The sequence below is a fragment of the Tamandua tetradactyla genome, chromosome 16 (genome assembly GCF_023851605.1).
Source record: "Tamandua tetradactyla isolate mTamTet1 chromosome 16, mTamTet1.pri, whole genome shotgun sequence".
NCBI classification, from domain to species: domain Eukaryota; kingdom Metazoa; phylum Chordata; class Mammalia; order Pilosa; family Myrmecophagidae; genus Tamandua; species Tamandua tetradactyla.
The window spans coordinates 52,164,538-52,186,522 of NC_135342.1; the positions used below are offsets into that span (position 1 = coordinate 52,164,538).

General features: G+C 35.5%; 1 protein-coding gene and 1 non-coding gene across 10 annotated transcripts in view; both read right to left on the minus strand.

Annotated features, from left to right (window-relative positions):
• CNOT1 (CCR4-NOT transcription complex subunit 1) overlaps positions 1-21,985 on the minus strand; it is a 160,827-nt gene that overhangs the window by 15,905 nt on the left and 122,937 nt on the right. For 6 of the 9 annotated variants that reach the window (XM_077132594.1, XM_077132595.1, XM_077132596.1 and 3 more), the window contains 21 exons: positions 21,601-21,831; positions 21,121-21,261; positions 20,003-20,182; positions 18,250-18,366; positions 17,806-17,916; positions 17,385-17,462; positions 17,033-17,210; positions 16,077-16,207; positions 13,926-14,222; positions 12,997-13,137; positions 12,801-12,905; positions 12,036-12,155; positions 8,861-9,052; positions 8,159-8,301; positions 7,544-7,652; positions 7,271-7,440; positions 6,310-6,562; positions 3,754-4,002; positions 2,481-2,644; positions 2,154-2,271; positions 1,609-1,710 (listed from right to left, as the gene is read on the minus strand). In XM_077132594.1, coding sequence (XP_076988709.1) covers positions 1,609-1,710; positions 2,154-2,271; positions 2,481-2,644; positions 3,754-4,002; positions 6,310-6,562; positions 7,271-7,440; positions 7,544-7,652; positions 8,159-8,301; positions 8,861-9,052; positions 12,036-12,155; positions 12,801-12,905; positions 12,997-13,137; positions 13,926-14,222; positions 16,077-16,207; positions 17,033-17,210; positions 17,385-17,462; positions 17,806-17,916; positions 18,250-18,366; positions 20,003-20,182; positions 21,121-21,261; positions 21,601-21,831 — 3,330 coding nt within the window. The remainder of the gene's footprint in view (positions 1-1,608; positions 1,711-2,153; positions 2,272-2,480; positions 2,645-3,753; positions 4,003-6,309; positions 6,563-7,270; positions 7,441-7,543; positions 7,653-8,158; positions 8,302-8,860; positions 9,053-12,035; positions 12,156-12,800; positions 12,906-12,996; positions 13,138-13,925; positions 14,223-16,076; positions 16,208-17,032; positions 17,211-17,384; positions 17,463-17,805; positions 17,917-18,249; positions 18,367-20,002; positions 20,183-21,120; positions 21,262-21,600; positions 21,832-21,985) is intronic. The other 3 variants (XM_077132598.1, XM_077132599.1, XM_077132597.1) reach the window with 1 other exon arrangement.
• On the minus strand, positions 19,184-19,321 carry LOC143660466 (small nucleolar RNA SNORA46). Its single transcript, XR_013164064.1, has one exon. It is a non-coding gene; the product is annotated as a small nucleolar RNA SNORA46 (small nucleolar RNA).

Sequence of the window (21,985 nt, forward strand, 5' to 3'; positions counted from 1 at the left end):
ATTAAATATCTAGTAGTAAGTCTAAGGAAAGATGTTCAAGAACTTTATGCTGAAAACTATAAGGCAGTGCTGAGTAAATTTAAAGACCTAAATGGAAATAAACATATGTCCATAGATTGGAAAGCACAATATTATTAAGATGTCTAATTCTCTCCAAATTGATCTGTAGATTCAGTGCAACCCTAATCAAAATCCCCCAGCCAAAAAAAAAAAGGAAAAATCTTTATCTTTACTGGAGTAGGGAAGAGAGAGGAAGATGAATCTCAACCATACACAAAAAGCAATTTGATATATTTCACTTTTAAAAGGAGTTAATAATAGAGTGGTATATGAGGGGAAATGCACCTATTATAAACCATGAACTACAGTTAACAGTAATACTTTAATATTCTTTCATCAACAGTAACAAGTGTACCACATCAATGCTACGAGTCAATGATGGGGGTGGGAAGGTAAGGGGTTTTCATTTTTTTTTTCTGGGGAAGGATGAAAATGTTCTAAAACTGACTGCAGTGATAAATGCACAACTAAGTGATGATTCTGTGAGCCACTGATCATATACTTCTGATGGATTGTATGATATGTGAATATATCTCAATAAAATTGCATTAAAGAAATAATTTGATTTCATGTGATGGAAAATTTATGATAATGGATGGTGGTGATGGTAGCATAGCATAGTGAATGTAATTAGCAACACTGAAGTCTGCACTTAAAAGTAGTTAAAACGGAAAATTTTATGTTTTATATATATTATCACAGTAAATTTTTTACCCTGCCCCCTCAAATAATAATGTCCAAAAAAAATGTTTTTGAGATAGATCACAGATCTAAATATAAACACTAGAGCTGTAAAGCTTTTAGAAAACAAAACTAAAAAAAAAGCTTATAAACTTTTATTCCATAAAGCAGAATACCTTATTAACCTTGGAACAGGCAAAGATTTGTTGGACAAAACACAAAAGAGCAACATTTAATCAAAAGCTAATACCTGATAACTTCAACTACATTATATTTTAAAGCCTGTGTTTATCAAAAGACACCTTCCTCTAAGGGAGTGAAAAGACAATCCAGAGTAGGAGACATCTGGATATAAGCCTTTTATTCATATTATATCAGAATATATATATTTAAAACTCCTATTAAAAAACATAAAACCAGACAATCTGATAGATGTGAATCAAAGACTGAATAGAGGAATTTCACAGAGGAATATCCTAACGCCTGATATATACATGCAAAAACCTCATTAAAAAGTCTTCAAGGAAATGCAAATTAAATCTTCAATGAGATCCAAGTGTGAGATTGGCTAAAATGAAAAACAAATACAAGAACATGAAGAAACAATAACTCTTGCTGCTAGCAGTGTAAACTAGTTATGTTTACACTGAAGTTGAACATATGAATACTGTGTGATCTAAGTGCTGCTTATACAAGTACAATTAACTTTCCCATTTTTCTGAATGTATGTTACACTTGAATAAAAAGCTTAATAAAAATAAAAATAAATTAGGCCTCATACTCCAAATTCAAAGCTTGCTTTGCCTTAAGTTTATTTTTTTTTTATTTCAGGAATGCTATTTTAATCTATAAATAGAAATTAATTACCTTATAGAGGATTTGCATAGGTTTGGTGAGTTCCACATTTCTAAGGAAAGGAGCTAAATATTTGAATAAATCAATCAGTAGCTGTGCATACATAGGCCATCCCTGAAAGAAAGAAATGTATATGAGCCATATTTAAATATACTCATATAAATGAGTCTTTAGCACTAGGAATCAACTGTAGAAGTGTCAGGTTCCAGAGGGCCATTACCCAGAGATTCATTCAGATGTCTAGGGAACTGCCCAAAATGTTTGAACTTTTTAACAAAATCCTTTAAGAGACTGACACAGAAGGCCCATAACCGACTTGGAAGAGTGACAACCTAATCACTGAAAAAAAGGTGTACAAAAGAGACAGTCGAGTACTTGTTAAGCCTCTATTATTTGACTCAACTTTAAACAGAAGAATTCCCAAATAAGCTTGGAAAAAGTACCACTTCTGCAAACTCTGCAAGAATCACTACCAATGACTAAGAAAAAATATGCAGGGATTGCTAATAAACCCCAGCTAGCAATCTTTTTCAGTAGGAGATAAACTGCAGCCACACCTTCTGCTGTGGTGTATGTGCCAGCATTCTTGCAATAAATATCCGGTGGGATATCAGCTCAAGCCAGGCATATACAAAGCCAGGTGCTTTGGTAGGCCTCAAGATGTGGAATGTATTGCTGAAAAAAGAAAAACTTTTGTGAGAAAGAGTTCAACTTAAATATAGTGAACAACACATAAAACGTAAACAAGTAGACGATATCCAAGTTGTCAAAAAAACAATTAACATGCCTCAAATCCACAAGAGCTCTATAGTTCTCAAATGTTACAATTATACTAAAACAGCAACTTTTAAAAATAAATCTCTATCAAATCCAACAATACTCACCAGAAAGCTGTAAGTGTCTGGAAATTAATGGTTTCCAACACATGCTCAGGTGCATTGAGTTCTAAGAGCAGCATGATAAAAATTCGATGGTAGGGAAGCTGCTGAAATTCACTTTGCCGAACATCATGATCCTGCAGGAGAACTCCCACTACAATACCAAGGACCTACAGAACATACAGGTTTTAGCACGTAGTAGTCAAGAAGACAATCCACTTAAATTTCAAGTCAGGCTTTTTACCTTGCATTTTAAGCCCCATGTTAAGGGAAAAACTACGTACCATATGAATAAAAAATTGTACACTGGCAGGTGAAGGAAACATACACTGGTTTGATTTGGTTTGCAGTATTTGTGTTTTCTTTTGAATTTCAATGCCCATGGATCAGGTATATATATATACTCTCCACAAATGCCCAAAGGTTCTAAAGCTCTAGAAATCAGCACAGTACTCCACATTCTTGCCAAGATAAAGCAATCTAGTAATCTAATTTTCTTGGTCTGATATGAAGCTGAAAAGTGGCAAACAATTTATACATCTCTTGCCATTTAGTAGATGGGGTCCATAGAAGTTAGATACCTTTGCAAAGATATCTCACAAAACTGTCTTATATACCACTTGATTTTCCCACTAAATCATGAGAGACATGAAAAACCCATTTGTAATTACCAGACACTAAAATCTTAAGTCCCACTTTACACATATTTTTGCATGTTTCAAAATATTTCATTTTTCCAGGAATGCAATTACTATGTAAATTAAGAGAAAACTGAACTTTGTTGCATTTCAGAAAAGTCAGGTCAGTGACTACGATGTCATTTGTGGTATTTAAATTGCCAAACTATGTAGTTGGACATTTCTAGCTATCCCATTCAGTGTTCTGTATATAAGGGCAAACTTCACACTACCTAAATATATTCTCTAATACTTTTTAATGTAGTCCTGACCAAGTATTAACTTGCTGAATATGCCATGAATTTTTGTTCTTTTTTTAAAAAATACCACCCTATTAATACCTTGCATTAGTGTGGTACATCTGTTATAATTAATGAAAGAACATTTTCATGTGTTGTCCAGTTCCATGGATCTTTTTCTTTTTGTATTAACTTTCATAAAATTTGGTAGGTAAATTTATTTATTATTCCTGAATTTATTTCAGGACATTGAAATGGATGTTACAAAATGACTTGGGGAGAGGACAGTGCCCAATAGGGTTGAAAATCAAAGTTATACAGACTTCAAGTGTACCGTGACTAAGGCAAGAAAGGATTTCAGACCTTGTTCAGCAGATTAATCTTTGTGACAGTGTTGGTGGCCTCCCCTGAGTGCTTCACTAGCAGTGCAATGAGTCGGACAAATGCATCCAAGTTGTGATAGCACTTGGCTCGGATCATGGTAGGATTAGCAGCAGGATTGTGCTGCTGCTCAGCCTGAGCACGGTAACTGATTTCAACACACATTTCAGTACACAGACGAAAGAACCTTGTTATGAGATCATCAGTCTTCAGGATTCCTTGCTGGTGCATCTACCATGGGAACAAAAACATAAAGAGATACAAATGAGTGAACACATGAATAAGCTTCTTAAGCTTCTATTTTCATACTTAAAAGATATTCTCTAATTTGTTCCTATTGTCACAATTCCAATTTTCACTTTGTAAAAAAGGTATCATTAGGAAAATGACCTCCCCATTAAAAGAATGAGGACAGAATTTCTCCAGTTTTAATAGAGAAGATGGAAAATGAGAAAGAGATCATGGCAATTTTAAACACTCTAAGAAGCCTATGGCCAAACAATTTGGAAAATTATGCATATTTAAACCAAATTTTAAGTAATCCTCAGAGGTCATATATTAAGACATTCTGGACAATGGTGTATCCTCCAAGGAGGAGACTAAATTACATACATTACACATTCTTACAGAAATTAAGATAATTTTCTCCAACTGACTTAACCGGTAAATGAAACTGGGTGGAAGTTTCTGAAACTCCCAACTAATCTACCCCAGAAAATCAAATAATAATTGGTACAATACATAGGTATCCAAATGAAAATACCCACAGATCACAGTCAGCTAATTTAATGTTGTTACATTAAGTTAAAATAATGTGGGGAAAGGCAAGTTTATTTAAAAGAAAGGAGATTCTATATTATGACATATCTGGAAGTAAAGCTTAGCAAAAGAGTTATTTAGCTAGTGAAGAAGATGAAGAAAGAAGGAGGGAGAAGGAGAAAGTGAAATAAGCATTAAAGCTGCAGAGGGAAGGGAAAAGGAGGTCAGTACTTCCAAAACAAAGAAAACAAACCCAGAAAAAACTTGAGGATTAGCTTAGGAATTTAAAAAAAGGTCATTTGCTTCATCTGTTCCTTGGTAAGCAAGAAAACAGATAAATTGGTAGGACTATGATGATGTACCCTTGCCAAGACAGAAGGCAATGTAGACTTTTAATATTCACTGAAATCTTAAAAAAAAAAAAAAAACTAACACAGAGACAGGAATGAGGACAAGCGTGGCACATAAGAAGGAAATAAAGAATTCTCAAAAGGATGCAAAAAGGGAACAGAAAAGTGCAATATAAAAATGTGTAAAATGGAAAACATAAATGAGAGCAAATAAGCCAGAAGGAAGAGCTGAGACAGGTGCCACATCCATACCCATGAAAACCAATTGGTTACAATTTCTTACATCCAAATCAGATATTAAACTATAAATGTAAAGTAATAGCTTTTCTTTTTTCAATTGGACATTGTTTTGGAACTCCCTGGATTCTTTTTGGGGAAATTTACAAATGTGATTTACTAAGTAACATCCATCTTGAAAAGTGAATCCAATTTCTAATAACTTCCAACATCAACTCTGTTAATTAACTCTTCCCCCGTTCAATTATCCTTTTTTGAAAATAGACCTAACAATCTGTAATTTTGCTTTGGTGGCACATCTAAACCTTGGCGTTTAAAAAAATAAAATGGTCAATCTGCAAAAACAAGCACCCACCACTTCTAAACATTACAATAACACTTCTACTGAAGAAATATCTTCAGTATATATAAAATATATATATAAAAATATATAAATATTCACTACATTATAGGGTCAATTCAGGAAAAGCACGATATTTGCCAAGTAATATTTTAATTAGGACACACAGATTTATTGGTTAATCCCTCACGGTGGCTGAAAGCAGCCAGTGATAACCAAAACCTGAATGGTGTATTATACTATATGGCTCTCTTACAACTTGTTTTTTCTATTCTTCCCATTGACAAATATTCCTGCATACCTAATTTTTAGTTGAATGTTTGTTTTTTAACTCAATAAAGTCAAACTAAATCCAAATACTGAAAACTATTTCCCAAAAACACATGCCTTAAATTTTAGATAAGCTTAACTTAGAAAATACAATAAAATGCTCTACCATTTATGTATGCTTTTGTTTTCTGATTTTTTATTTTTCTAACATGGACTAGTGTAAGAATTTTACTTATTTATTAGCCCAAAACCCCACTTCTGCTGACCATCAAGCTGGTAAAATTACTATATTCTTTCAACAATTCCATTATACATTATTTGACCCAGTATAATTTGTAGCTGTGACAAATGAAATGGGACAATGCTGATGGAATAAACAGAAGTAAAGAAGGTAGGGAAGGCTGACTTTATTCCTTAGTACTCAATAATGAGGAAACAAGTAAGCTTCATCAATTTAACAGAACAATAATGATGACATTTTTGGTTTGCATGAGTATGGAGGTAACTGTCTGATCACAGCTACACAATACTGAGCTTTAATATTGGAGGCATCACACCCTACTTATGTTGAATAAAAAGCACCTTTCTTTCCAAAAGCTCTACCTGTCCAACAAACGCAGAAAAAGCTTTGGTACTGTCACGGCCAGCTGCTGCTGAATGGTAGAGATTCACCCATTCCCTCAGGAGATACTCTGCCTTTTCCCTCAGGCCTGGAGGATCATCATACTCTGAGGCTTGAGAGATCCCAGAATGCATCATAAAGTTAGGGCCTCCATGAGCGCGATCAATCATTGCTTCATAGTTGGATCGCACTACTTCCATCAGCTGGGGCAATCTAATACAATAAATCCAGAGTGAAAATCAGTCTACTTGTGGTTTTGATTCCACAGACATACAGTTGGGCAATTTGCTTATTATTAGAAACCACAAGGGTGATGAGCACTTTACTTTACCACTGCCATATTTATACAAAACTATTCTTGTGCTGTGTTGTTCTTATGGTCTCCTCATGTCTGCTTATGAAAACGTTATGCAAATGACTACCTCAGTTAAACCAGTTCTTGACTAAAAATGCCTGCTGAAACGGAGCTAACGCTCAGTCAACAAATACTAAGGACTTAACATGTGCCATGTTTTCTATATGTGAATTCTCTTAATTTTCAAAAGTTCTTTGAGGTATCATTTCCATTTTATACAAAAAAACAAACAAACAAACAAACAAAATAATAATAAAAAAAAAAAAAACGAGGCTTAGGAAGGGTAAATCACTTGCATAAAATCAGAGGTTCTAAGTAGCAGAACCAGGACCTAAACACAGGTCTCTAGTGCCATCCAGTACCATATGCACTGCTCTACAGCAAGTAGGCCTGGCTATTAGTTAAGCTTTCATATTTCAAGGAACAATATTATACCTCACTAAAAGCTTTCTATAACGTTGCAGCAGCTCTAACAGGTACTGTTAGTTAAGACTGCACATGCATTTCTAAAGCTCTTCTTATGGGACTGTAGAATGTACAGAAATCCCAAAGCGGTTCATCCTCACCCTTCTGGAGCATTGCCTCTGGAATGAGCATTAATCCTCATGAGGGTTTCAATGGTGTGGAACAGATCTGCCTCAGTAACATGGGCAACACTCCTTTCATCCACCAGCAGGATTTTTACCAATTGCATAGCAAATGCCACCGCCATGTAGTTTAAACCATTCTCCATTGACTGGCAACACAGAATACAGAACATAAGAATGGCAACAGTTACAGCAAGCACACTTTCCAAGTAATAGAGTCACTATATCTACTCAAGTGAATTCCTTCCATACCTGAGCTAGGTGAAGATCATACTGTTGCATATTAACCAGATGATTGCGAATTAGCAACTCCACAGCCTCCACATTATATTTATATTCATCCCGACATTCAATTAAGCACCTAGAAAAAGTGAGTATTTCTGTATACACATAGGCTTAACCATCTTGTATCAGGCAAAATAAAGGATCCACATGATTCAATGGAAATTTGTTCTAAATTAAGGTCATCTTAAGAGCCACTACCCAAGTTTCAAAATAGTAATAAAGTAAAACAGACAGCACAATGTTAAACTCAGGCTTTGCTCTCATATGCTAGAAAACAGAGGATTCCATTTAAGACATTAAAGTACTTATTACTATAGTTGTGAAATCACTGCAGCCTTTTAAAACAAATGACCTATAATTTGTTCCCCAAAGCATGTATCGGTTTTCAGTATTCATCATGAGAAGGTGGGAATCACTTGTTAAAAAAAAAAAAGGACAATTCAACAATTCTACCTACTAGAATTAGGAATTCCAAATATCCCACTTACCTTCTAGGAAAATTAGAAACTTCTGGACATAAACAGGACCATGTATATCAAAAATCAGTCCAACAATTACTACTCTCCTGAGATGGCTACTGACCTTGTGATCTGTTTGTTACACCACGGAGACCCATATGCCCGACCATCCTGCAAAGCTTTTAGGACCAAGAGGTGGCACTCCCTGTAACGCAGCAGCAGATCAGCATCAGCACCACTTGTGGCATCTAATAAGCCCTCTACAGCCTATGGGAGAAACAAAGTGTTCAGAAACAGGACTCAACCCCAATAGTTAGAGCCAGAAACCAAACTTTAACGGAAACTACAACTTATTTCCTAAGCCTCAAGTTAACATGCTCTCCATTCTCCAAATAACTTTTTCACTTGCCTAAATACACAAACTATCCGTAGATTATCTAGTCCGTGCTCACTGTGTGATCTACATAGTTATGAAAGGCTCCTCTGTCTCTATCTACATAGTAAAAGTCCAAGCCTCTCCACATTAATACCCGGGTACTTGAATCAGTTTGTCCAACTTATACCTCAAAATCAAAAGGGCTATCTTTGAAAGTTTCTTCAATAATATTATTTCTGGAGAATCTGTCCTCATGGAAAAAATTAAAGATTTCACATTCATAACTGCCATAACTACATTCTACTCTGGAGAAAATAACCTGTTTATGTAAGTAGAACTTGGTTGTTTTTTTTTAATCTTAAATATAAGTGTATAAATATGCAGGTGATGATGCAAATCACCAAATATTTACAAAGCTATCTTCTCATGAAGTATCAGCTAAGAACCAACCTTCTGAAGCAATCCAAGAGCAGCAATGGCATCCCGAGAGTTGCGTGATAATACCACAACCTCTAAAAGACTTCTAAGAGCTTGAGCTTGAGGGTTCATGGCCAATGTTGGTGGAATGGCATGCAGGTGTTGCTCCAGTTCTGTAATGCACTTATCATAAATCTGAGCTACATCATCTGTTGCCCAAGCTTGCTGAAAATTTTAGAAAAGAAACAATAAAAAAGAATTAAATTAAAAATTTTAAGGATTTTCACTGGTCTATGTAGCAAACAAGAAGTCTTTTAGTAGTGTGTTTAAATCCTTTATTTTCTTTCTTCCAAACACAGTGAGGCTCTTCTGTTCTTCCTAAACCATTCAGTCTGAATACCATTAGATGGGGTTGGTACAAGGCAGGCCTGAGATAGGAGGCTTTTCAATTGACAGTGGAAAAGTCTGGCAGAGACCATCATAGCCAAGTTATCAAAGACAGCATCATCAATAATGGGACAGACTGAAGGCAGCACCATTTGTGGCACCTAATAAGGCCTCTACAGCCTAAGGGAAAAAGGAAGTGTCTCAACCTTAGAAATACAATAATCAGCCTGACTGCCAAGTCATGTATATCACAGCAGTACTTATATGTGATATTTCTATCAAAGAAGTATTACCTGAATCTAGTTGTGAGATAATGCCAGAAAACCCAAATCAAGCCATTCTAGAAATAACTAGCCTGTAATCTTCAAAAGACCCAAGGTCATAAAAGATGAGGAGCTGCTCCAGACTGAACTGAGGGAGATTTTAAGCAACTAAATGAAAAGTGATGAACTAGGTCCTTTTACTGTAAAAGACATTATTGGACACTTGGTGAAAGGTGAATGAGGTCTAAGGATATGGTGTGTAGTAGTAATATGTCAGTGTTAATTTCCTGATTTCAATGGCTGTACTGTGGTTACATATGAGAATGTAAGCATGTAGGATTCAGGGGAATGATGGAGACAGCAGGTCAGCAACTTACTCTCAAATGGTTCAAGGGAAAATGTTTTTCCTGTATTTTTCACTTTTCCATAAGTAACTGTTTCAAAACTTAAAACAAAAAAAACTTTATGTTGGGAGGTATCTTATGGATCTTACAACTGGAGGCGGTTTTATGGACCTTAAACCTAAAGCAAGAGCACTGAAGAAGGAAATAAATAAATGGGAACTCCTCAAAATTAAACACTTTTGTGCATCAAAGAACTTCATCAAGCAAGTAGAAAGACAGCCTTCACAATGGGAGACAATATTTGGAAATGATATATCAGATAAAGGTCTAGTATCCAGAATTTATAAAGAGATTGTTCATCTCAACAACAAAAAGACAGCCAACCCAATTACAAAATGGGAAAAAGACTTGAACAGACACCTCTCAGAAGAGGAAATACGGATGGCCAAGAGGCACATGAAGAGATGCTCAATGTCCCTGGCCATTAGAGAAATGCAAATCAAAACCACAATGAGATATCATCTCACACCCACCAGAATGGCCATTATCAACAAAACAGAAAATGACAAGTGCTGGAGAGGATGCGGAGAAAGAGGCACACTTATCCACTGTTGGTGGGAATGTCAAAGGGTGCAACCACTGTGGAAGGCAGTTTGGCGGTTCCTCAAAAAGCTGAATATAGAATTGCCATACGACCCAGCAATACCATTGCTAGGTATCTACTCAAAGGACTTAAGGGCAAAGACACAAACGGACATTTGCACACCAATGTTTATAGCAGCATTATTTACAATTGCAAAGAGATGGAAACAGTCAAAATCTCCATCAACAGAAGAGTGGCTAAACAAACTGTGGTATATACATACGATGGAATATTATGCAGCTTTAAGACAAGATAAACTTATGAACCATGTAATAACATGGATGGACCTAGAGAATATTATGCTGAGTGAATCCAGCCAAAAACTAAAGGACAAATACTGTATGGTCCCACTGATGTGAACGGACATTCGAGAATAAACTTGAAATATGTCATTGGTAACAGAGTTCAGCAGGAGTTAGAAACAGGGTAAGACAATGGGTAATTGAAGCTGAAGGGATACAGACTGTGCAACAGGACTAGATACAAAAACTCAAAAATGGACAGCACAATAATACCTAATTGTAAAGTAATCATGTTAAAACACTGAATGAAGCTGCATCTGAGCTATAGGTTTTTGTTTTGTTTTGTTTTGATTTTACTATTATTACTTTTATTTTTTTCTCTATATTAACATTCTATATCTTTTTCGGTTATGTTGCTAGTTCTTCTAAACCAATGCAAATGTACTAAGAAATGATGATCATGCATCTATGTGATGATGTTAAGAATTAATGATTGCATGTGTAGAATGGTATGATCTCTAAATGTTGGGTTAATTTCTTTTTTTCCGTTAATTAAAAAAAAAAAAGAGAGAAGGGATAATTGGAGATGAAGGGATACAGACTGTACAACGGGACTGGATATAAAAACTCAGAAATGGACAGCACAATACTACCCAATTGTAATGCAATTATGTTAAAACACTGAATGAAGCTGCATGTGAGGTATAGGTTTTTTGTTTTTGTTTTTTTTGTTTTTTTTTCTTTCTATTATTGTTTTAATTCTTATTCTGTTGTCTTTTTATTTCTTTTTCTAAATTGATGCAAATGTACTAAGAAATGATGAATATGCAACTATGTGATGTTATTAAGAATTACTGATTGTACATGTAGATTGGAATGATTTCTAATTGTTTTGTTAATTCTTTTTTTAATTAATAAAAAAAAAAAAAAACTTTAAAAAATAAACAGGGAAATCATGAGGCCACTCTACAGATTCCTCTAATTAGATCAAACATGAAAGCTCAATCAACCTTATGGATTAAAAACAAAACAAAGCAGGGTGGTGCAACAGTGGCTCAGTGGCAGAATTCTCGCCTGCCATGTCAGAGACCTGGCTTCAATTCCTGGTGCCTACCCATGTCAAAAAAAAAACAAACAAAAAAGCCCAAAAGAAAAGCCCTGTATGTCATCCTGACCTGAACTGACACAAAGAATATACCCACTCTCAACAACTGTGGGTTTTTTTTTTTCATATAACTTATGGTCCAAGAAGCAAGTAATAACTTAAACAGCATAAACATTTTACTTAAGAATGTAAAACATTCCCTTTAAGCCAAGGCAAGTGTTTACCTTCATGGGCTGAGCTAAAAACCCTGTGGGTTGACTCAAATCATTTGTAGGTAAGAAGCCAGGTACATTGCGTGCAAACTCTTCATAAACAGCCAGCTGTTTTGGGTCCACACCACCAACCTTGGAAGAAGAAAACCCAGTTTGATAGTATCCACCCACAATCAAATGAAAATACATTTTTTTTAAGTGGAAACTTTGTATGGGGCAATCACAGGTGTTCTGAGAAAGGACCCCACAGTCACTGTAACATGAACCATAATGGCATGATTGTGAGCACACATGCAAACACAATTAAGAAAGAGGGTTTCCCATTGCTCTGAATCCTGCCATAGACTACTTCATTTATAAATTAAAGAGATTTTCTACTGGAAAATTCCTCAGCTAGGATCATGCCAATACATTTCTTTGGAGCTGGTATAAATGCTCAGATTTCTCAGCATATTGTTTGGACTAATAAGCATCTAGCAATAAAAATTAAAATACTAGAAAATATTATTATGGAAACCCAAGTTGGAAAACAAAAATAATAGGTACATGAACGCTTTACAGTGACACTTCTTCATCAACTTTAGGTAAAAATCTAATCCATCCCCAAAGGTGATCCACAGAAAAATTTAAAGTGAAATGCTATTGAGGTGAGATGCTTTCTCAGAAACACTTAACCTGTTTTTCTAGTCCTAGTGAGGAGTTCAAGCAACAAGAACATATAACAAAAAAGGATAGTGCAGGGCAGTGGGCAGAGAGGCCTGGACCGACAAGTCTCACTTTTAGCCTGATTTGCTCTGGCATCCGCTCAGCTTGGTATGTTAATACAACAGGATCGCAGTACCTGCGCCCTTCTTGCCTAGCATGTTTTCTCAGCTCAAATTCCTGCAAACAAAAGAAGTCACTGAGGTTCTTGTTATGAGGCACTTTCTTAAATAGAAAAAATATACTTAAAAAGCAAATGCTAATAACTTACAGTTGCTAGTCTCTTGTCCATCTCAGGGCCTGCTTTTTCTACTGCAGTCTTTTGAATAAAACAGCAAGCTAATTCACAATTGTCCTGAGCTAGCTGAGCAGCTGCCTGATCCATCATTTCCCTTTGCTGTGGAGATGCAGTCTATTTTAAAAAAAGAAAAAACAAGACTTAAAATTGTTCTGTAGATAGGGTGCATGAGCGCCCTATCTACACAATGTTTGGATGGTAAAATGTTTGCCTTTCATGTGGGAGACCAGGGTTTGATTCCTGGACCGTGCACCTAAAAAAAAATGTTCTGTAGATAGACAGCATAGATTAGTAGAAAAAACATCAGCAAAGGAGTTAAAGTTTAAGTTCTCACCTACCTCCAACTCATCAGCTGTGATCTCAAAATAGTCTAACAATCAGTTTTCTCACATGTAACAAGAATACCACTTGCTATAAGCAACTTACCAGGTTGCTGCAGAGATGCTAAATAATGAAAAACCTTGTAACTAAAGTTACAGGATACCCAAGACACAACTAATAATGAGTTATTTAAAGAAAGAATATGTACTTCTGTTTTTACATACAAAATCACTTTAAATAATTTTCAATGTCCTATTCCAACTTCTTTAATCTAAGTTTTGCTATGATTAACAGAATAGAAATTGTTAGCTTAGTGCACATATTTTACAAAACTGCATTTCTTCAAGCCAACAATTATTTGGATATATTCTATCTGCCAAACACTGTGTGAAGATAAAAAAAAAGCAAGCAAGAAACATGCATGAGTCTTTACCTCACAGAATTTACAATCTAAGAAGGAAGCATTAACTAATATAGCAATTATTGGAATGAATGGTAATATCCGCTGCTTGAAGTAACGAAAAAAATTTAACAGACAAGAACTAGTGAGTATTATGCTACCAGGGAAACAATGAACTTACACGAAGGGCTGAGGCGAAACTGTTTTTCAGGTTGGTAGATATGCTCATGAGCAAAGGTTCCCTGCAAGTAATCATGGCCATTCCAGCTGTCAAGTTTCGCATCATGTGATGAGCTGCTATGCGCATTCGAGATTCCTCAGAATCCAGGGCAAAATCCTTCCTGACTATTTGCTCACAAGTAGTCATGGCAATCTTAATTGATCGATCCACCACCGGATGGACCAGCTCCTGGACGGCCCGTTCTATTGCTTGACGCACACACTGCTTCAACTGTGGGTGGGCCTGAAACAAGGGAATCTAAGTGGGGAAAAACAAGTCAAATCAACCTGTTAAATAAAACAGACCCATTTCTATCTGCAACCACATCATAAATGATTTTGGAATTAGTTCAAAATTAACCAATAAATGCCATTTTCTACTTCAAACCAATGAGAGGTATACCCTGTGGGATATATGATGTCATTCATTTTTAATAAAATTCCATTTTCAAAGGACAAATTGTTCACTGCCAGATGCATTATCTGCTTATAGATACATGACCTACTAAGTTTATATTTACGGCTCAAGTCCTTCTCTGTTAGCTTGGAAAATGCAAAACAAATCAAGCTTACAGAAAAAAAAGAAATCTGAAGGGGCATCTCCTTAAAGATGACTGTATAATGATAGAGCTTTTGCAATGTGACTGTGAAAACCTTGTGTCTAATGCTCCTCTTACCTACCTTATCAACAGATCAGTAAAACATATGGATTAAAAATAAATAAATAATAGGGGGAACAAATGTTAAAATAAATTTAGTAGATTGAAATGCTCTTGATCAATGAAAGGGAGGGGTAAGACGTATGGTATATATGACGTTTTTTCTGTTTTCTTTTTATTTCTTTTTCTGAATTGATACAAATGTTCTAAGAAATGATCATGATGATGAATATACAACTATGTGATATTATGAATTACTGATTATGTATGTTGAATGGAATGATCATATAGTAAGAATGTTTGTGTTTGTATGTTTAATAAATAAAATAAATTAAAAACAAAACAAACCAAAAAAACACACAAATCAAACTGACAGAAAAAAGAAATCCTACAAAAAATATTACTGCTATAAAAATTGCATTTTAAAATGTCCACCGATGTCTTCTGTTTCACAAGATTGTTTCTGACCTTTTATTTCTAGTATAAACTGTGTCCTAATATTCACTTGGTCCCCTTAACTTACTGAATCTGTTTGGAAATGAAAGGTAGAGAATTTTTTAAATACTCATGTGGGCACAAAATGAAGTATTCAGATTACTGGGAGTAATATAAAGGAGAATCACAACATACAGATCTAGTTTTTGTTCAGAAATTAAGCGCCATAATTTATTGGGAAAAAACTGAAAAGACCAGGTCAAAATAAACTCTCTAAAATCCTTTCAACTTCTTTTAACAAAAAAGTTCAATGCATTAACATCAATCCTTTAACTTGCAAACCTTTTTACTTTCTGAAAGACAAGGACCATGAAAACTCCAAGTTATCTTAATCTGGAATAAAGAATTTTAAAAGCAGGATAAGAGACAAGATTACCAATAAACTACCATTCATAATATACCTTCACTTTAAGTATAAGAAAAAGGATTGATACTTTTTTTTTTTTTACATGATTTCAGACCAGAATACCTCCCAGAATCAGGCCGCAACAACTTAAATGAAAGTATTAAGCCACACTTCAAGACCTTAGAGCCTGAACATTTTAGGTACACATAAAAAAATCAGCTCAGTTTCAGCTAATTGCCAAAAGACACGGTTTAATACAAGGCTGAAGTGACTTCATAGCGAAAACAAAGATTAAAACATTCTGGTATACACTAGGGGCCTTCTGACTACTGCATGGAATTCTCAAGAGATTCTAATTTTATTGCCAGCTGACTGAAGTTACTAGTATGGGTTTGGATATGAGGAACCGATAATAAATGATGGTCAGTCACAATGACTGCTTCAGAGAAGAAAACACTTTCAAATGTATTATACAGTAGTTCCTGATCCCTACCCTCTGCAACAAAAACCTACAACAAGGAATCCACAGGGAAGGGTAAAGAAGGTAAAGTGACCAAACAGTTTACTTTGATATACATTAGGAACTAGGAGAATGGGGGTGGTATTTACTTACTGTTGGGTTTAGAGTAATGTGTGGTGCCAGGCCAGCGAGGGAATAGACATTGATGTCGTGGTAGCTGTACTGTGGCTGTGGTGGCACTGTGGCTGTACAGGTGGTGCTGGTAGCTGGTGTTGTAGCAGTTGCTAAATGTAAAGTGACAAAATAAGAGCTGAAATGAGCACATTTCTTGGCTTTACTACAAAAGTTAGCTGACTATCATGTGGTCATTATTTAATGCACACTTAATTAGATTACTACTGTGGGTGGTGTGTGGTACTGACAGGTTACTTATTTCCACCCTGAATGGTTACAAAGGACAGAGAAATTCTGTTATTATAGAATAAGTATTAGAACAAAGCATGAAAAACTATGTCTGTAACAATACCCCAAAGCACAGAAATCAATGAAGGGCCATGCCTGGTTTTACCCAGGGATTCATAGCTACTAAGAAAAGCTGGTGCATTCTAACCATACCTCCCAATTGTTCAGTAAGTCTCCATCACCACCACGACCACCACCACCTCAAATCCTCTTGATCTGCTTCAAAGAATCCAGTATCCTAACAGGTCTACCTGTTCTGCCTACCCCTAAATTTGAGGCATAACACAGGTGATCATGTCATGCAACTGTTTTCTGAGTCCTCACACAACTTAAGAGATAACTCTGTCCTACTGGGGATATGAAGAACAACTGACAAATCACATTTAGTTAAGAATACTACATGTACTATTGCCAGAATGAATTCCAGTAAGATTAAGACAACATGTAGATGTTACTAAGTTTTCCTTAATAAGTTAGAAGGCTCAACAAAAGTTGTACAAAGTTTCAGCAGATTATATGAACAGTTGTAACTAATACACATTATATATACACATATATATGCATATACACAAACATACATGGAGATATACCACTTAGAGTAAGATTCTAGTAAGTAGAAGGACAGGTAACCCAATTATCACACTTACTTGTAGTTGTGATGGGAGGAAGTTCTTCTGGCTGCTTCACATCTTTCTTTGGAGCAGAAAGTTGTTCATCTAAGTTTTTCAAGCGATCTTTGTCCTTCAGGAGGTTTCCAGGTTTTAGCTCATTGATGTCTAATGCCAGGTTCTTGCAGAGAACCTCAATCTCAAACTTCAAGTTTAACTGCATAATTACAATATTTAATTAAAATTGTACAAATAAAAATTTTAGCTTTACTCATAGTATACTCTAAGTCAGCTGTTGTAGTGTTTCCATCAAAATACTCCACATTTACTATACTTTTAAATACTTTCAAGGCAGATTATATTTCAATGGATAAAGAAGCAACAAATTTACCTTTAAGTCATGTTCCTGATGTAGCTCAGCTAATACATTCATAATTGCCATAGTCCAGGGGTTTGGTGGTCTAAAAACCTAAAGAAAAGCTATCATGTTAAGCTGCCCCAAATCACCTTTTAATTTGGAGCAAATTATCAGATAAGCACGTATACCTATGTGGCCCTAACAAACTCTATAAGCCTTCCCACCTATATATAATACCATAATTCAGAAAAAGCACCCAAACCAAAGCTACCCATTTGCTATTACTACTACAACCTTACCTAGCCTCACAAACTGGAAATCCAAGTTCCACAGAGGAAAAGTGACTGAACAAGGTCTGCGTTCATAAGAACTACCAACAAAATCTCTTGACCTTGTACTGAAACAAATCAACTCTTGCAAATTAGCCATCAATAAAGTATTAAAATCTACTCACCACACTACGAATACTAGACTCTAAGACTTTGGCAACGAAGGGCACTACATAGAGCAATTCTTGCTGTCCTTTAACATAAGCCTCTAGCAGCAAAGACTTTACATCCAAGTCCTAGGATAAGAAAAATATTTTAAGAGCTGGGAATATATTCTAATATTCCTCATAAAAAATCCAAAAAGAGCACTGTGAAGTCAAGCTTATCCCAGAAATAGGGATCAACATAACATCTAACCCTCGCCTTATGAGAAGGAAAGAATGACAATCACATCTTTTTGGCTTCTTGCTAATTGTTGCGGGACCATGAGCATGCAATGAAGATTCAAAATTCATGCCAAACTCTTTTGAAAATGTGATAATTATTAAAATAGCCCCCAAATTAAGATTTTTAGACACAATTAGATGTAACACTCTCAAATTGTATACAAACTTTAAGCCAAAACTCACAGTGTGTAAGATGGGTTTATTTTTAGCTAGCGTGATCATTCCTAGCCAATGTCCCAAGTTCTTCAGCAAAGAACGATCTGAGAAATTGGCTGCAGCTTTATCAGAGGTCAGGAGCACCTAAAATAATGTAGGATTAAAAGAGGTATGAGAATGTGATTATTAAAGAAAATTTGCAACTAGAAGTTTGAGAACTATTATCTTACTTTAAAGATAAAAGGATGCTATGCTACAAGCCGTCAATTTTGAGATCTCATGCCCCAAAATCAATAACTCAAAAGTAGTATCAATTTGCTCTATATTCATTACCCAAAAGTGACTTTTTATCTTTAAATAGAATCCTTACATTTTATATAAATACATGTAAAATTCAAAAAGTACACAAAGGTTAAAAGTGCCATGTATTCTACTATGGAAAAGTATTAAACTACAAAAACTTCAGCTAGGTTTGAGGCAGACATCTTTCAATCTATTCTGAACACCAAAATTCAATTCAAATGACGACTACAGCTACACATTTACTTTGAAGTCCTTCAAGGTAGTAAGAATACAGAGAATGTAACCAAAATAGCCACCTCATGCAGTCATTTGCATTTTCCCAATTGTTACATATCTCTGGAGACAGTTAATACAACGTTCTGAAATATGATATAATGTTGCTTATAAAAGCTAATCCATTCTACTGACTGAATTTGCTTTACAGTATTTCTCTTAATTCTTCACTTTTCACCTTCCCAAGGAGGCACAACTAATCCCAGGAGAGTGCTTTGATGCGTGGATGCATGTGCGCATACACATACACATTCACTTGCTATGATGTGACTCTTACTTATGGATACATTTAAATTTTTTGTTTAAAAAGGATCTTGAAATTTTGCTCCAGAGTATCTGAAACATTTCATTTATCCGAATCATCCTTGATATCAAACCTATCAGATAGTGTTCCTTAACTCCAGAGAGCAACAGCAGAATGGCACATGGTCAGCTGCGCAAGGGAAAGAGTCAAGGAATTCTTTTGCACTACAGCGTAACCAAGAATGGGGAAAATTCCCACCCATAGCTTAAATATAGTGCTGGCTCCCAGCCAATGTCCCCAAGTTTCCCAGCAAAGAATTACCACAACTTCATTATGGCTCACACTGTTTGCTCTAAATTATCCCTCCTAAGAAATAAGTGACAGTTCCGAAATTAAAATACTTGAATTTTATGTACCAGGCTCATTAGGAATAGTATAACCTTAAACTGTTGAAGATTCTAGACAACAGTAATTCAACAAATAGGTCTAGAGTCCACAGATATCTGACACTTGAATACCAGAAGACCAAACTGAAAACATTCACCGCAGAAGTTTGTAACAGTAAAGTTATCAACAACCTAAATGTCAAATGCAGTACACATCTATACTGTGGATTTCTATAAAGCTATTTTAAAAAGAGGGACTAGAGTTAGGAGAATATTGCACACAATATTCAGAAGAACAAAAGGCAAGTTAAAAAGATACACAGAGGGCGATATCACGATATATTTATTTAGAAAATAAATGTAACATGCATGGAATGAAAAAGGCAAATTCAGAATAGTGGTATTTTCAGAATAGAGAACATAGGGTATGTCACTAAGATTAAATTTTTCATGAAATTTAGTTCTATAGTTGAAAAAAAACTAGAGCACATGCATGCGGGGGGGGGGGGGGCGGGGGCGGAGGTAGGGTGGGGAACAGCATACAAAGAAAGAAGTATAAGAACCAACCACTTACTTTGATGTTTCTGTAGGTCTCATTCAAAACCATTTTGTTAAATTCAGGATTCTTCAGTGTGTCAAGAAAGTTTGAATACAGGCTGTGAAAGTTTGGCTCAATACTGACTCTCTTCATAACCAGGTATTGTGACACCCAAGGCATAAATTCTTCCTTCACAGTTTCCTTTAGCTCTTCAACCTAGCCAATCAATATGATGTGAGAAACAGGTTACAGAATGATAAAGTTTTTTTCTGTGAATCACAGCATAGAGACATGGGTCCCTTGCACAATTAGATGCTAAAGCACAAAACTATGTTTTTCCCCCATATAAGACAGACACTATGAAATGCAGCAAGTTTAATCCCATGGTAGGTACAGTCAATCACCTTTGAAACTGTGGATGACAAAGACTATAGCCACTGTGAGCTAAAAAAAATTAGAAAACATGTAGTCAGTCTCTCAACCTCATCTTACTCCATTCTCCATTTGAACAAAACAGAGTAAGTTACAAATCCATAATGTGTCAGTTAACAGATTAAACAACAGAATTTCTAAATTTCCATCTCCAGGAATCATCTGTAAGTTTCAAAGTTCTTTTCCCAAAAAAGGATAGTAAAGTCCTCAATTTGTGAAACATTTTCACCAATGAAGCATGTTGTAATTGTAAAAGATGGTACTTGCATTTCATCTTAAAACACTTGTTTAAGCTAATCTAAGCAGTTAAATTGACATTTACAAATGCTATCTCAGCATATAATCTTAGAAGTCAAATATCATTCTTTACACTGTGTTTTCACAAGGCCTATCTTGGTTATTAGACACCTAATAAATAAATGATGTTCTCTAGGAGGAAATGTGTTATGACTGAAAATGCAGGTGAAACCATCCATAACTACTGAGATCATGAAGTTTATTTCAAAACGCTTACATCTTACTGCAAACCAATACATTTTAAACTCATAGTATTTAATGTCTAAAAACCCACAACCAATGCTGAATATCCATATTCCCTTCAAGTTAACTTTATTCCTTTTAAACTATTAAAAAGGACTGCAGACTTCCAAAATAAACCACCTAACCCATCAGGGAAAAGAGAGAACACTCACACTGATTTATACCCTCTACATTAGGCTCACCTTTTGTGTCATATTCGACTGTGAGAGATTATTGAAGATGAAAGCAATTTTCTCTTGGATATTTTCTGGGGGCTCCACAATTCTCTCAGTTTGATCTGTGGCCACAAGTAACGTATCTATATTTGTAGTATTAATAGATGGCTAAAAAACATAAAACAAACCAGTTTAAATGCCTGTTTGGCAAATCTCAAAAAAACGTATACAGATTTCTTTAGTGCACATATATATATATATATATATATATAAGACATAGTACAATTGTGCGTTGGAAGTATTGGACAAGAATATGTATTGAACTATTTAATGGTGACTGCCTCTGGGAAATTTGGGAAGGGGTGATACAAAGAAAGAAATGCTGGTCTTAATACCTCTTGTTAAAATGCATGTGTTACACTTATAATAAAATTATAATACACGCTTAACTAGCGGCTATATGACAACATAAAAACAAGTCCTGGAAAAGAAAAAAGACCTACTTACTGGCACATCTTTCTTAAAGCTGACTCCAGTTGGCCTGGTGACTGTAACCGTTTTAGCAACAGTGGTGGTTGTTGAGGTGGTTACCATAGTGCTAACCTGACCAGCAAGAGGTGCTTTTGCTGGAACCTGGGCCTGAGCCTGGGCCTGAGCCAGTGCAATACTTCCAGGGGTTGTGATAGAGCCCTGCATTTTCACAGGAGGATCTCTAGACTGCTGTCCATATTCGATATACTATACAGGGAGGGGGAAACACATTAAAAGAATTCTTAACAGAAATTCAAAAATTTGAACTAAAGTCTCCCTTCTGAGAGGACAGATATTAATTTAATTTTTTAGTTCATGTCTCTCACTCCTTGCCCCCTTCTGGTACTAGCATATAAAAAGA